Genomic DNA, 16959 nt, shown 5'->3' on the forward strand with positions numbered 1-16959 from the left:
AGCGACGAGTGAAATACTGCTAAGCATTCCGTCCGGCGTGCTAACAATTCTGCCAGCTCACTGTCTTAACAATAATAATAACCACATGTTAAAAATAAAAAACAATTTTTATAGTTTAAATATTGAAATTGCAAAAAAAAAAATTTTTTTTAATAATAAACAGATTAAATAAGTTAAAAAAAAAAAAATCATTTCATTTGTTAGAAAATATAGAATTTTTAGTTCATAAAGTCATTTCATCAGCATTATCATTATTATTCGCATCATCATAAAGTTTTTTTTAGAGTTCAGATCAGTTCTTGAAATATTTTAAATATTGATTTATTGGAAAAAAAAAAAATTTAAGTTATGTATATAGCTTTTATTTATTTATACAATATGTTGTTCTTGTTGTTGTTGTCTAGCACCCCAGATTTAGCTCTGACTTACTGACCTTCAGTCCAAGATGTCCCAGCTGTGACAGTGCATCTAGGATTACATCACCTAATGTACCATTCTTGGTTGTTATTGTTTAAAGCTTCAGCTTGGCTCAGCCAATTCAGCAGACCTATCACGAAAGACATTCCAGCCGAGACCATCCTGTCATGTCCAAGACTAGATGAATAGTGTGTCCTTCAGCCTCAGGTCAAACTCTCTGATCATAAGGCATGCCAGCTGTGACCTTCCTCTCATTTATTCAAACATGGTCTGTCTAGGACTACATCATTTAATGTGACCTTCTTTATCGTTGCTGTTATTAACCGTCCGAGATCAGCTCTGATTCATCAGTTCAAAAGTGTTCCAATCAGGACCAGCCTGTCTTTCAAACACATAGCACACCTGGAACTACGTTATCCTGTGTGTGTCTTGCTTTCCTTTAAAGATGTTTAGGTGTGACCTAAGGCAAGTTACTTGTTTGCAGGTCGGTTAGTGGATTGTGGGGCTTTTTTTTTTTTTTTTTTTTTTTTTTTTTGGTTTTCATTATTTACATTAGAAGGGGAGGCAATTCTCCCACCACACCATGTAGAACAATAAACAACAAGAACAAAACAAAACATTCTCTGAAAGTTGGTGGTATTGATGGCAGCATCTTTGGTTCCACTCTCATTCTTTACATCATGTTGTAATGTGAAAGCAGGATTAGAATCAAGATTACCGAAAAAACTATGAGGAAAGGCAGCCAAGTCTTCAGGAAACCACAAAAACTGAAATGGATCAGCAACAACAAGATGAAGGAAATGGAACAATTTTAAAATAATATAAACAGAAAAACAGTTTAACCTCTTCGCATTTCAGCTGGCCATGTCCAGCATTGTATTTGGCAGAATAATCTGAATTCTAAAGGGTTAAACTAGCCCAGATATTCCACCTGTTTTACACTATTTATAATGTTCAATCCAGCCAGATCTGGCTTCTCATACCAACCCTTCAATATCGTTTGAAAAGTTAAGTTACCTCGTCAAAATCTCAAAGCTACAAGATAATGCATGATTAATTCAAAACAAGGTGAATGAATAAGTAAAACATTTGACAGAGAGGGATCTAAATGCTTAAAGAGTTAAAGTAGTTTTATCCAATCTGAATATTCTACCCATCCAGATCCGGCTCCTCACAATTACATAATTGAAATCTCAAAGCTACAAGATAATAACAGGATTAATTCAAAACAATGTTTATAAATAAGCATTGAATCTGACACAATAATCTGAATTCTAAAAGGTTAGACAGTAATCTTGTACACGATTACTTGTGGATAATTCACAATTTTTTTTTACCAAAAATTCAATAAAAATCAGGGGTGTGACCTATCCACTCGATATCACAAGGATCTGAAGTAGACGACTGACGAACAAATGAAAAGAATTGTTTGAGTGATGATGACAAAGAAGAATTTTGGGGTTTCAGTCCTGATGAAGTTTAATAATTATATCTAAATGAATAAACATTTTTCTTATGTAACTTTTTTTCTGTTCCATTTGTATTTCTGAACATTTTTCTTATGAAGCTGAGACTTATCTATTAGACTACTTTCATAACATCACTTCCACAAAGCAAAATTTTGAAGTAGAGTTGAATATTTGATAATAATTAACAAATATTAGTTACATTTATGTAAAAAAAAAAGGGGGTCATGTAACTACCCAGATTAGCGTGACCTATTTGATGACCCCAAAGTAAGGGGCAATGTATTTACTGTGTCAAAACTGGCACTCCATGGATTACGATGGCAAAGGTTTCAGTTGATCCGATCAATGGAACAGTCTACAAGTGGCTGAGCACTCCACAGGCATGCATACAATTAACATAGTTCTCCAGTGTAAAACAATGTGGCAAGGCTGGCCCCTTTGAAATACAAGTATAACTCATTTTTGCCAAATGAGTCAACTGGGACGACATGACATAAAGGACACAGCATGCAGCCAGGAATTGAACTCACAACTCTATGGTTGTGAGCCAAATACCTTTTACGCATTCCTTCACACATGTTTACAAAGTGAAATGAATGGATTAGCACATGTGCATACACATATACAACAGGCTTCTTTCAGTTTCTGCCTACCAAATCCAGTCGTAAAATATGCACTCAAAAGGATGAAACTTCATCAAAATTCCATTATAAAATTTAGGTCCCAAACACCAAATTCATAAAAAGAAAGGTAGTTTTAGTAAAATTAAAAAACAAAAGGCAGTGAATTTCAACAGAAATAAGATAACAGAAGTGTTAAAGGTATTTTAATTTATCCTTTTCATTCCCATATTTCTAAGTAAAACAGACCCCTTATGGGTTTCAATTAAATTCTAAAATCATCATGAATTTAGACTGGTTTTATTAAACAACTGTAACTATTTTATTCATTGACATATTAATGTGATTTTTGGACGACAATTGAAGAAAAGGTTCTTAATTCTATTGCACAACTTTTGTCTCAGAGTGACTCCAATACATGTGTAGCGTACACTCGAGTGAAATTCTTCTCCTCTCTATTATATGTATAGATGCGAACATAGTAGATAACAGCTAGCCTTTGGCTGCATTTAGCACCTCGTTGTGTCCACTACTCTGATTGGTTGGCATTGGTGCAATTTGTCTCCTATGCCAATACGCAGTGTATAACTAATCAAAGCCCCTAAATAAGGTCACGTCAGCGCGTTCTCAACTCAATTTTGGGCCTACAACCCAGCTTCTCATCTCGAGGGCTTTCGGTTCCAGACCTTTTAAGGTCTAGCCACTGACCACACAAGACACAGCCAGTTCCAGCGACAACACAACAGCAGCTACGTGGAGAACCACCAACTTCGTCCATCAGCATTCGGTGACCTCCATCTCCGTCGTCACCAACTCTCTACGTACACAACTCAACAAGCAACTCACCCCAGTTCCAACACTCCACTCTTTGTGAATTACTTCACCATGGATCAACAGTGAATATACAACCTGCGAGAACTCCTGTACCAAGTGACCCAGGCAGCAGCATCACAACCACAACTTCACGTACAACATTTACAGCAACCGGCTCTGCATCATCGCCACAACTTCTTGATACAGTATTTCAACTGTCGTGTGCAATTGACTACGACCTGGTATCTATCATTCTTGTGTCTACGAACTTCCTCCTCACTTCAATGGCTACAGACTCTTTCCCTGTCTCTTCTTCACTGCCATCCTTGTATGTTCTTAACACGCATACACATTGTTCTCATGATGGCCTGTCTATTATTCTGTACATATGACGCACACACAATCACACATGTTAAAATATCAGTAAATCTTCTCTTAAACATTCTACCCAGTTGTGTCTCTTATCTCCCTCTGGTACATATATGCATCATTCTATTTATATTTATTGTATCGACTGTGTGATGTACTAAGGAGCCATTCTCATCGGGTTGGTAACGAAAGGGTTAAAACTCTCCATCAGAATTTCTTGTTATGTTCCAAATACCAAATCTGAAGCTTGCTTTCCGACCACATCATTCTATGTTCAGTCCCACTGCATGGCACCTTGAGCAAGTGACTTCTACTATGGCCTTGGGCTGACTAAAGTGAGTAAATTTGGTAGATGGAAACTGAAACAAGCCTGCCATATATATAAAAGCACCCATTACACTCTCAGAGTGGTTGGCATTAGAAAGGGCATCCAGCTGCAGAAACCATACCAAATTAGACTGGAACCTGGTGCAGCTCTCTGGCTTGCCAGTTCCAGTCAAATCATCTTACCCATGCCAGCATAGAAAGCAGACATTAAATGATGTTTCATATATATATATATATATATATATATATATATGTGATAACTTCTATGTGATATAATTCTTGGGAGAGAATACATTTGCGGCTGAAGATAGCTTTATACTGTCAATTATACACTGATATAAAGCTTGAAACACGTGTACCGCAGAATCCTTTGTGTTTTTGTTTTTATTTTTACATTTACAATTTATATATATATATATATACATGTGTCTATGTGTGTGTGTGTGTGTTTGTCTCCTGCCACCACTTGACAATTGGTGTTGGTGTGTTTACATCTCCACCACTTAACGGTTTGGCCAAGGAGACCAACAGAGTAAGTACTAGGCTTAAAAAATAAGCCCTAGAGTCGATTTGTTCAACTAAAACCCTTTAAGGTAGTGCCCCAGCATTGTTGTAGTCAAATAAGTGAAACAAGTAAAAGATACTAAATTCCTCGTTATTTTTAAGAAAAATTAAACAAATGAGCTGAGTTTCAAAAGAAATATGCTAACAAATGGGTTAATTATATTTTTCGTCATCATTATCTTTTAATGTCCCTTTTCAATGCTGGAAATTATGATTATAATTATAATTATAGATTTAATTGCTCTCACCTGACATATCGGCTGTGTATCATCATTAGAAAACAAAGTTTTACCATGTTCCAACAGCTGCTGTCATCGTATTTCATCAAGTTCAGTGCCATTGCTACATGGGAGTGGCAGTTGTCACAGAATAAATTGTGCTGACAACAGAAGAGGAAGAGAAACAAAGTATAAATACAAGAAGAAAAAAAAAAGAATTAAGAAATCTGTCCATCTCTCCCTCTTCTTCTACTACTACTACTGCTACTTGGCACTCTGTTATGACAGTGAGGTTTCCACTTGATCCGATGAATGGAAGTCTGCTTCTAAAATTCATGTGCAAATGGCTGACCACTCTACAAACACATGTACCCTTAACATAGTTCTCGGGGCAATTCAGCATAACACAGAATGAGAGGAGGCTGGCCCTTTGAAATACAAAGAAGTAGATTCAATAAAATCGCCATTGGCTTCAATCATGGCTTCCAGATGACTTCAGATTCTCCTGCAACTCTTCTGGATGGTCTCCTGGTTTAAGTTGGTGAATGCTGCCATAATCCTTGCCTTCAGTTCATCGTTGGTGTCACAAGGAGTTTTGTTGGTCTCTCACTCAACTGCGACCCACACATAATAATCAAGAGAGTTGCAGTCTGGGGAGTTAGGTGGTCAGATGTTAGGGGTGTTGTGGTCGCAGAAATTGTCTGACAGCCATGACTGGGTTCTCCTGCTTGTGTGGCATGGTACAGAGTCCTGTTGCCAGACATAGGGTCTTCCAGCAGCCACCCTCTTGACTCAGGGCAGCACTAATCCTCCAGGCACTTGATATAGGCCTCCGTGTTGAGTCTGAGGCTGTGTGGGAAGATGAATAGTGTCACCATCACGAGTGATCACTCCAAACATCATGATGTTGACTGGATGTTTGATTTTTATCACTCTCAGAACATGTCCTCAGATTGACTGAGGACTGATGAACCAGATGGCTACACCAGGCTCCAGTCTGATTTGGCAGAGTTTCTACAGCTGGATGCCCTTCCTAATGCCAACCACTCCGAGAGTGTAGTGGGTGCTTTTACGTGCCACCGGCATGAAGGCCAGTCAGGTGGTACTGGCATGGAAAGCAGACGTTAAACGATGACGACGATGATGATGAAACAAATCATCTGTGTGGTTGTTTGACAAAACATTGTGTAACTCTCACCTGTCATCTAACGATGGGAGTCTGCAAACGTGTATGTGTGTGTGTGTGTGTGTGCGTGTATACAATGAGCTTAAAATAAATTAGGTTGAATTTACCATTCTTTTCTTGTATTCTTCAGAAGCTTCAGCAACAGCCCAATCCCACGTGTCTTTGCTTACTTTACTGGGGTCTAATGTCCAATATCTGAAAATAAAGAATCGAAATGAGACACAGTTTAGGGCAGCGAAGTCAAATTCTCTTATACACCAGATGTGCCATCAAAACTCTTGATTGGACTATATCAGGTGGAGGAGAAGAGCCATGCAAGGAACGTGAAGAGAGCAAAGCATAAAGACGGAAAATCACGGTGGTGCTCCAGCATGACCACAGCCACTTGGCTGAAACCCATAAATAAAAAGTATGTAGGGGGGGAGGTGTCTGGATTTTAAATTCCCTAACCATCATCATCATCATTGCCACCAATACAATCCATGACCACTAACATTTCCCTCCTTCCTTCTTTTCTCCTCCGCCCATTGTCCCCTCCCTTCCACACACTCAGGTCTCAATATCCGTCCCTTTTCATACGACAATTGTCGACTTGCAGTTGTTCAATATAAACATCAACAGAACCAGATCTACAGCCACAAACAATTCCACATATCAATCTCGTTCCCTGAAAACAAGGAGTTCTGTCGGGGCCATGCCCAGGCTCTTTCCTCCTGACAAAGCCAGTGGAACAAACAAAATGTCATGAAAGACAACGGGGGGGGGGGGGGACATTGCATTATAGAAGGGACTGAGGTGAAAAGAACAGCCATAGAGGCATTGTCAATAGTGTAGTGGAGTAGGGGGGGGGCTAGGTGAAAGCTTGTTGATCAGTTTAGATGCTTCTTGGTTCTACATCATGCAATTTAGAATGAATGAATTCAATTTATAGAAGAGGATTCCTTACTTTGTAGGGTTTCCAAAGGCCATTTCATCTTCCTGAAAATCAAAAAAAAGAAAGTAATTAACTAAGTATAAATGAAATTTTTAGTTGCAATGAGTAAGACCACTTCTTAAACTTGGTATGTCTGTGTAAGCGTTCAGAAAGTCCAAGAAGTTCCTCTGCCTCGTGTGAAGAAGGGGTTGTACAACACAGAACCCTTTTTGGGGTGCAGTCAGCTATAAAACCGGTGGCACAACAGAGGTCAAGACAACCAGAAACCAAGTCCACTTCAGAGTTTGTTTTGTTTTTTTTGCTTTTCTTTTATTTCAGTTTACCTTCTCCGAGAAACAAATCATACTAGGAGTTATTGACTCCCAGTGACCCACAGCTGGGGCCCTAACAGGTGCTACTACTCTGGGTCAGAAAACACCTTGCACAATAGTGGCTAAAAGGTCGTTCCACACTCTTCAAAACCCTGGAACTCCCATCTCAGGGCCCCACGACTGGATGAAGTTTAAAGTCAAACCCATGACATAACAACAACAACAATAATTTCAAAATTTTGGCACAAGGCCAGCAACTTTAGAGCACGGGATAAGTCAATTACATCGACACCCCAGTTCATAACTGATACTTATTTTATTGACCCTGAAAGAATGAAAGGCAAAGTTGACCTCGGCAGAATTTGATCTCAAAACGTAAAGATGGACAAAATGCCACTAAGCATTTTGCCCAGTGTGCTAACAATTCTGCCAGCTCACTGCCATAATACTAATAATAATAATAATCCTGCATACTATAGGGCTTTCCTATAAGGTGTTATCCACCCCTGGTTTGAACTCTCCCGTATGACATGTACGCATGCTCAGTGACTTGCTTTAACAGTTGCAATCAGCTGAATGCACATTGCCAGTGACTTTTGACATAATTACCCACACTCTGTGGTCAGGATTCTTTTTTTGGTTTGATGTCGGTATCGAAGGGATTACCAGACACCGGACAATACAGTGAGAGCAGCTTTCACTCACATCGTGGTATTCGATGCTGTGTACATGTCTGTCGTGGTAAAATATGCCACTCCTTAACTGTTGCTTTGCTTTCATCCGTAGCACATGTGAAATTCGGCAACTTACAAAGATCTTTAGATCAGGCAATACTTCACCGAGAGGGGATATAAGCTTCTGCTTATTCCTGTCTGAAGTATCATCCGATACTTCAGACTTATCGTCCGATGAATTTACTTTGTTGACATATCGACAGAATTTTTATACCTTTCAATCAAGTCCGCCTTTCTTCCAGTAACATACTGTCCATATAATCTTAAATATTTCTTTAACTCAGGCACAGTAAGTACTTCGATAGCTGAATCATGAAGCTGCTTTATATCCATGATAAGACGTAAAACAATAACAATGGCGTTGGTAGCCTCCGGAAGTTTAATTATCTACATGGAGCGCCGCCTAGCCAAGGGAGATAACCTACTTATAGGAAAGCCCTATAGGCATAAGGCCTGAAATTTTGGAGAGGGGCATAATTGATTACATTGACCCCAGCGTTTCACTGGTACTTAATTTATCAACCCTGCAAGGATGAAAGGCGAAGTCAACCTCGGCGGAATTTGAACTCAGAATGTAAAGTGGACGAAATTCTGCTAAGTATTTCACCGAGCATGCTAATGATTCTGCCAGCTCATCGCCTGAATAATAATAATAATAATAATAATAATAATAATAATAATAATAATAATTTCAAATTCTAACACAAGGCCAGCAATTTTTGGAGAAGAGCAAGTCAATTACATTGGCCCCAGTGCTGAACTGGTACTTATTTTAATGACCTTGAAAGAATGAAAGGTAAAGTTGACCTCGGCAGAATTTGAACTCAAAACGTAAAGATGGACAAACGTCACTAAATATTTTGCCCATCTTGCTAATAATTCTTGCTGCCTGAATAATAAATGATGATAATTTGATACTTACTGAAACGAAGTAAGGTCCAGCAAAATCTCTGATAATTCCTGATGAGGTAGCAATACCCATGTGACCAATGATTGGGAAGAACCATCTGAAAGAAGCAAAACAAAAAAAAAATTTATATATATATAAATACACACACGTACACATACATATATATATAGAGAGAGGCGCAGGAGTGGTTGTGTGGTAAGTAGCTTGCTTACCAACCACATGGGTCCAGGTTCAGTCCCACTGCGTGGCACCTTGGGCAAGTGTCATCTACTACAGCCTTGGGCCAACCAAAGCCTTGTGAGTGGATTTGGTAGATGGAAACTGAACAGAAGCCCATCGTATATATATATATATGTTTGTGTGTGTGTCCCTGTAACTTAGCGGTTCGGCAAAATAGACCGATAGAATAAGTACTAGGCTTACAAAGAATAAATCCTAAGGTAGATTTGCTTGACTAAAAGCAATGTTCCAGCATGGCCACAGTCAAAATGACTGAAACAAGTAAAAAAAATATATATATATATAATAATGGACTCAATAATGACAACAATATTTTTTTTTTACATTGATAAAGAGCTATGGATAGTCAATCCCTCATGCTTTTAATGTCTTCCTCTCTATGTTAACATGGGTCAGAAGGAAGTTTTTCCATGGCTGGAAGCTTTTCCTGTTGCAAAATCTCATTTGTTTCTTCTAAGCAAGGTAATATTTTTCCATAACAGGACATGTTTACATGTTTCCAGCAAAGATTGGAAAAGAACACAAAGCATAGCTAGAGGGGAGGGGGCAGGTGAGACAGTCTGTCCCAGGTGGCACCACTTTTGGGTCAGCTGTGGGCAATGTGTAATTTTTGTGGAGGCTCAAGAGAGGCAAACTGAAGGACTGCCCTGGGAGGCACACATTTTAACTATGCTGGTGGAAAAGAATAATGCTGCTTGTATGTTGGTGAAAGACAAGCAGACACAAACACACACACATATATATATATATATATATACCAACCTACATACACGCATATACTTGATCTTGAACTTAGTTCCACTGCATGGCACTTGTATTATAGCCCCAGGTTAAGCAAAGCCTTGAGAGCGGATTTGGTATATGGAAACTAAAAGAAGCTTGTCATATACATACACACACACACACATATATATAATATACATGTGTCTTTGTATTTGCCCCATACCGCTGCTTGAGAACTGGTGGTGGTTTGTTTACATCTCCATAGCTTGGTGGTTCAGGAAAAGAACCCAACAGAATAAGTACTGGGCTTAAAAATAAGGGGGGAGGGGCAATTTGTTTGACCAGTCAAGCCACTGCTACAGCATGGCCACAGTCTAGTGAGTGAAGCAAATAACAGATATATATATATGTGTGTGTGTGTGAATATTATATATATTCTTTTACTTGTTTTAGTCATTTGACTGTGGCCATGCTGGAGCACCGCCTTTAGTTGAACAAATTGACCCCAGGACTTATTATTTTTAAGCGCGATACTTATTCCATCGGCCTCTTTTGCTGAACCGCTAAGTTACGGGGGACATAAACACACCAGCATCAGTTGTTAAGCAATAGTAGAACAAACTCAGACACACAGACATATATGACAGGCTTCTTTCAGTTTCCATCTACCAAATTCATTCACAAGGCTTTGGTCAACCCAAGGCTAAAGTAGAAGACATTTGCGCAAGATGCCACGCAGTGGGACTGAACCCCGAACCATGTAGCTGAGAAGCAAGCTTCTTACCAAACAGCCACTTCTTTTATACTTTACTGCAGCCTTGAAGAATCTTTAGGTGACCAAATCAACCCAGTACTTTTTAAGCCTGGTACTAATTCTATCGGTCTCTTATGCCAAACTCCTAAGTTATAAGACACCAACACCAGTTGTCAAGCAGTAGTTAACAATAAACATAAAGACACAAACACACATATTCTGTAAGGGGGGGGGGGGGGCTATACTAGCCAAAACCTATCAAAGTTATATACACGACAGGTTTCTTTCAGTTTCTGTCTATCAAATCCACTGACAAGGCTTTGGTCAGCCCGAGGCCATAGCAGAAGACACTTGCCTAAGGTGCCACACAGTAGGACTGAACCTAGAACCATATGGTTGGGAAAGAAGTTTCTTACCACACAGTGAAGCCTGCACCTTATATATATATATATATATATATATATATATATTATTATAAGATCTGGTAATTAGTCATATATTAATATATTAATTAATATCGATTAATTATCAGGGGGCCAGCACATTTAAAGAATCAAAGAGATTCAGAAATATTATCTGCAATCTCCGGGGATTAAGGTACATTTTAAAAATAACGTCGACCCCTAACGTGGACAATTAATGCGCTAGAAATAGATCACATTTTGTGTCTATTAAGACCTAAAAAGTTCTCAACATGAAATATATATATATAATATATATATATATATATATATATATATATATATATATATATATATATATATATATATATATATATATAGGAAAAGACGCTGGTCTGCTTTGGTAAATAATTAGTACAAAATCTTCGTAATGTGGAATAAATTATTTTGTTTTGAGGATGAGAAGTGTAATGATTCAGGCAGTTCGAGACAGTTCTTTGTTGTTTCGGAACAAAACCGTGAGAGATTTCAGCGCAGAATAGGAATCAGGAAAGGAGCGAGCACATTGAGGTCCTGTTTTTCTCGATCTTTTCAACCGTAACGAAAGAGACTCGATAAGAATACACTTGTAAATTATAGCGCCTGATGACACCCAATTGAGAATCGAAACAGTGTTCAACGTGTGGAGAGAGAGAGAATGTGTGTGTGTTTGTGTGACGCAGAGTTTATCAAGTTACATTCTTGAATTAACGAGGGAACCTCTACGAGGCTGCTCAACCTACAAAATAACAGCCAAATTTCCATCACAATCTTAACAAAAATAATAAAAAGAAGATACATTAAATAATGTAATCCTAGATACACTATGTCTGAAGAAAATTTCAAATAAAGTGGCCACGGCTGGAACTTATTTAATCATAGATGGCCATCCTTGGTCGGGGTTGACCAGAGCTAAACCTCAACCCGGAAGACACATTAAATGATGTAGTCCAAGATGCACAATGTTTAAAATAAAACAAACAAAAAAACCCAGGACGGTCACGGCTTGAACGCTTCTAAAGAGATCGAGAGAGAAAATAGGGAAATAATAGAAAGAAGAGAAGAGATATAAAAAAGGAATATTTACGTTAAACAAGGAATCGGGGTCCAAACAATAGAAAATGGGAATCGACTGTTGCGAAGATCGATTCGAACACTGTTACGACGTCCGTTCTTGACGGTCGGCATGGTTGATATATCTGGGGAATGAATCTCGCCTGGGTTCGTCTGATTTGTTTCGGTGAAAGATTTGTTGATTGCCGTCTTTTCAGAAGGAACTTTGGTGCTTTCAGCCATGCTGCGGGAGCATTCAGTTATTTCAAAACGTCACACAGAGAAAAGCTAAAAACAGGAACAACTCGCATGTGTGTGTGTGTGTGTGTGTGTGTGTGTGTGTGTGTGTGTGTGTGTGTGTATATATATATATATATATATATATATATATATATATATATATATACATACATACATACATATATATATATATATATATATATATATATATATATATATATATATATATATATATATATATATATATATATATATATATATATGTATGTATGTATAATGAGTTAAATCAAAAGTGAATTACATTCATCAATTTCTTTTAGATTTTAAATTTTAAAAAAACCATCAAGTTCAAATAATAGTAATAATAAATATTTAGTTTTTTTTTTTAACAACAGGAAAAAATTCATACATGAATTGAATGAAATAATACTTTATTTCGAAATACTAAAAGATTTTTTTTAAATTATTTTTCAACCTTTCTTTTCTCCAAGTTTCTGCTCTCAACTTAAGTTAAATGCGTTACAATGAGACCTCCCCAAAAATACGAAAATGTTGGATATTTTACTATCAAAAGATCACATTTTAATTCTGAAAACTTTAATTTAATATATTGGCTTTTGAAAAATTATTAAATCTAATATAAAAACCATATAAAATTATAAATTGATTAATGAAAAAGTGTGTGTGGGTTAGATTAAAATGTGTAACGTTAGTCGGTGGTTTCCTCATATGTATGTGTGCGTTTGGTGTGTGTGTGTGTATGTGGTTGTTATTTAGAAATTCAATAAAATCATAAATTGATTAAACAAAACAAAATAGGGAAAAATTAAAGTGTGCAGAGTTAATAACGTATTTTATTTATATATTATATTTGTATGTGTGTGTGTGTGTTGTACGAAACTAAGCGTCGTTTGTGAGGAGACATCGTGACGCGGTACTGTGAAATGTTGGAGGAAGGTTCGAATCTTATTCTCCGTCATGTTGGACCCAAACGAATCGATGCTTCTACTTGTCCTCCTCTTATGACGTTAGTCTTTACAATCCTACTTACATTGATTCTTCTTACTTATTTCTGATTACTTCATTTAACTAATATCGTTGTTTCTTTTATTCATACATTTTTCCTTTTGTCAAATTCTGAAAAAAAAACGTTTTTTTATCTTTTTTTATTTACAAATTGTTTTCTTTGTTCTTCTTAACTTTGCCCCACGATCAAACGTCTACTATTAAAAGGCGTTCCAACGGTGACCGTTCTTTTGATCTCTGTATTTTTTCTTTGTTTATCCGCAGATTTATTCGTTCTTTATCAAAAACAATGTTTGTTTTCTCTCTGTTTAAATAAGTCATTATGTGATTTTAAGGAGATTTAGCTGCTGTTTCTAGCAGACTCAGTTAACCACCACACAACTGCCTTCTTAGGGTTAATCTATGATCTGTACCCATCTACACACATCATATATGGTTGTCCTTATTCGGTTTTATTTCAAAATTTCTTGCCAACAGAGAAAAATCCAAGACTCCTTCGGTGGAATTTCAGCAACATGGAACTGGCTATTTTTGCAAGTATATATATGTTGTATCTGGAGTCAATGCATTTGCAGATTTGGGCGAACGTAAAGAATACGCACATCCGGTGTTTTGGGTTAGAATTACGCGGAAAACGGGTGGATGTGCGTATTCTTTACCTCCGCCGCAGATTTGTTTAATGTACTTCTGTATTTATGTCTTAAAACGGCATCTATTGGTAGGTTTTGCGAAGAGTGTGGGTGTGACCATTTTGCTACTGTTTGTTCCCAGGTCTACTCTAATCCCCAATAGTAACACATCAAGGTCCAGCTATGATTCAACAGGCGTATATGGTGACAATCCATCTTGTTTGGTGTCAGGGCGCGCAGTAAAAACTAACAGGAACGAGGACCCCCCGGCCCAAGCGCTTGTCACAGCATCGTTCTAGGAGAAGGACACTGACGTAAAAACCTGCAGTTTCACGTGATTATTGGGCATCCCGTTTTGGTTTGTCACTCGGTACTGATTAGAGATAGTGGTAATCGTGTACAAGCGATAGTAAAATGGCAACGTGCAGAGTCCTAACCATCTGGAAGTGTTTGTTAAGTTACACCTTCCATCTGTCAACTACGCCCCCCCCCCCCCAAACAACGGTACTGAATAGTGACAATCAATCGTTTATTGGTCTCGGATCTGTCACTGTTTACAGCTCCTTGTTCGTTAATTTCCGTGAAAAATTTTTTTGTTTATTCACTTTTTGTTTTTATGACATGTCGAAGCTGACATTTGCTTTGAAGTCGGTGGAAAGAGACGTCGTGTATGTTACATGTATATGAAAAAATAATGGGTGTACGTGTGTGTGTATTTATGTATGGACTCACTCACATATACATTTGTATATTATGATGGGCTTCTTTCAGTTTTCATCAAACAAATCCACTTACAAAGCTTCGATTGGCCACAGGCTATAGTGGAAGATACTTGCCCAAGGTGCAATGCAGTGGGACTGAACTTGAAGCCATGTGGTTAGGAACCAAACTGTTTAGCGACTCAGCCATGCTTGTATCTTTTGAAAATGGTTGCTTCTTTGCATGTCTTAAAAATCACAGCGAGTTTGGTAAGAAAGTCAAGATGAAATGAACAGCCTTGCAATGCTTCAGGGTTGGTCTCTTTGTAAGAAAAAGAGGAAATGTTTTCTAATGGTGCTAATATCCATTGCATCCTTTTTTCCTTCTAGTTAAACCTTAGCGCATGAGATTTCAGGCAGTTTTGGCTGTTATTTCTAGCAGGTCTAGTTTACTTGTTAACACACGGCGAGGTGGCTGGGCTCCTTTCGAGTGTTGGGCCTCACAGAGGCAATGACCGAGACCTTTGGCATTATGTCATGCTTGAGAAGAAGACCCATCAAGCTGAGCAAAATCGCAGCCATGGCAGATGCCAGTGTCACGCAAATGGCACATAAAAACACCCATTACACTCTTGGAGTGGTTAGCAAAGGCATCCAGCCATTGAAAACCATGCCAAATCAGACTAGATCCTGGTGCAGCCTTTCAGCACGCCAGCCCAGTCAAACTGTCCAACCCATGCCAGCATGGACAATAGATGATGAGGATGATGTCAAGTCCCTTGTGAGGTTTCATGAGTGCTACTAGTAACATAGAATCCAGTCCAACCTGTTGCATGGTCAGGCCATCTGTGACGAAACCAGCATGCTCACTAGGCTTGCTAGAAACCCAGCAGGATTAAAAGCAAGACCTGTCAAAAGGGTGGATGAACCTAGTGATGGTTCAATGACTATCTAGCACACAAGCCCTCAGAAATACCAGCTTGGTGTCTGGCATGCTGGAAAAGCACCAGAAGTGAGGTACCCCTTAGTTTTTTTTAAAGAATGTTTTTAGAACCCACTTCAAGCCCTGACTACATCTGCTTTGATATTTGGCGGTGACTTGGTCACCAAATCTGTGGTGAAATGCTATTGATTACACTATCCCCAAGTGTGTCTGCATGTGACCAGGAACCATATGTGAACTGGTATTGTCATTAAAACTCCAAACAGCGATTGACAATCACAGCTATGGCATCTGCAGTATCCGACACACAGATGGGCCTCAGCTGTAGTCAGCTCAGCCCATCCCAGGTGAAGCCACCACAAGTACAAGTACTTATTAACACAACTCTGGTAATACAAATGTGATTGGAATGCTGCAGGAAACCAAATAACTTTACTCAACACTTTGCAAGTGAATCAGTGGAGGCAAAGATGCCTCTCATTTACTCAACAATTTATGCACCACATTGCAGAAATCACAATCTAAGTATATCTGAAGCAAACTCTTACACTTTTGTACCATTGAGTTACTACAAATAACGCTCATCTGTTATGCTCGGGTGACCCTACAGCTTCCAAGAGTACAACTGTATTCGTCTTTGCTTAGATAAAATGACTAAATTGTGGGTGTTAAGTCCCATGAAGGGGGTTTTTCTAACTTCTAAGAAGATGAAATTTTAGAAATATTACTTAATTTGTGTGTAATATGTATGGTTAAAATTTCATCAACAGCAAAAATATATGAATTTTGATGGGGGTTATGGCCCTTATGCATAGAATAAAATTTCCAAATTTCATAAAGATCCATTTAGTATTTTTGACCTAGTTTTGGATCATAAAAAAAAAATGACTAAAATTTGGGAGTTAAGACTCCCGTTAGTGAGGCTTAGAATCCTCATGAGAAGTGGAAACTTTGAGAATACTTCTTGATGTGTGTCAATTACCTATGGTTGAAATTTCATCAACATCGAAAATTTATGGATTTTCATGGGGGTTCTGCCCCCCTTAAAGCCGTCTCAAATTCAAACCAAACATATTGCATTATACCCGCCCTTATGCATTGAATCTAAGTTTCAAATATCATAAGGATCCATTCAGTAATTTTGGGCCATGAAATTGTATGAAACACACAGCATTACAAACCTCCCTAGGTTTGGATTTTGTGTTCCAAATTTCATTAGGATCAGTGCAGTAGTTTTCAAATGTATAAGTGACACACATAAAGACATTGACTTTTATATAATACATGTATTTATATGCGTGTGTGTGTGTGTATTATATACACACACACACACAAAGATAG

At 38.0% G+C, this 16959-nt stretch overlaps 2 protein-coding genes across 2 annotated transcripts in view; one reads left to right on the forward strand and one right to left on the reverse strand.

Annotated features, from left to right (window-relative positions):
- Positions 1-88: 88 nt before the first annotated feature.
- LOC106876716 (transmembrane protein 222) lies at positions 89-12434 on the reverse strand. Its single transcript, XM_089342624.1, has 6 exons — positions 12117-12434; positions 8885-8969; positions 6930-6961; positions 6091-6178; positions 4828-4958; positions 89-1184 (listed from the first exon to the last, which is right to left on the reverse strand). The coding sequence occupies exons 1-6, from the start codon at positions 12323-12325 to the stop codon at positions 1091-1093; spliced, it is 639 nt and encodes a 212-aa protein (XP_089198750.1). The 5' UTR covers positions 12326-12434; the 3' UTR covers positions 89-1090.
- Positions 12435-13215: 781 nt separating this feature from the next.
- The window catches only part of LOC106876717 (germ layers disorganized gldi-3), a 19013-nt gene continuing 15269 nt past the window's right edge, over positions 13216-16959 (forward strand). The window contains exon 1 of the mRNA XM_052977005.2: positions 13216-13349. Within this exon, the coding sequence (XP_052832965.1) occupies positions 13267-13349 (83 nt within the window). The 5' untranslated portion in view covers positions 13216-13266. The remainder of the gene's footprint in view (positions 13350-16959) is intronic.

This window comes from Octopus bimaculoides, chromosome 26 (assembly GCF_046866305.1).
Source record: "Octopus bimaculoides isolate indiv1 chromosome 26, ASM4686630v1, whole genome shotgun sequence".
Lineage (NCBI taxonomy): Eukaryota > Metazoa > Mollusca > Cephalopoda > Octopoda > Octopodidae > Octopus > Octopus bimaculoides.

Bases quoted from the DNA above. Each gene is read 5' to 3' on its own strand.
- LOC106876716 (XM_089342624.1), bottom strand. From the start codon at position 12,325: ATGGCTGAAAGCACCAAAGTTCCTTCTGAAAAGACGGCAATCAACAAA. The intron at 8,970-12,116 runs GTAAATATTCCT...TGCTTCTTTCAG, and splicing joins ACCCCGATTCCTTGTTTAAC to ATGGTTCTTCCCAATCATTG. The intron at 6,179-6,929 runs GTAAGGAATCCT...CTTTATTTTCAG, and splicing joins GCCTTTGGAAACCCTACAAA to ATATTGGACATTAGACCCCA.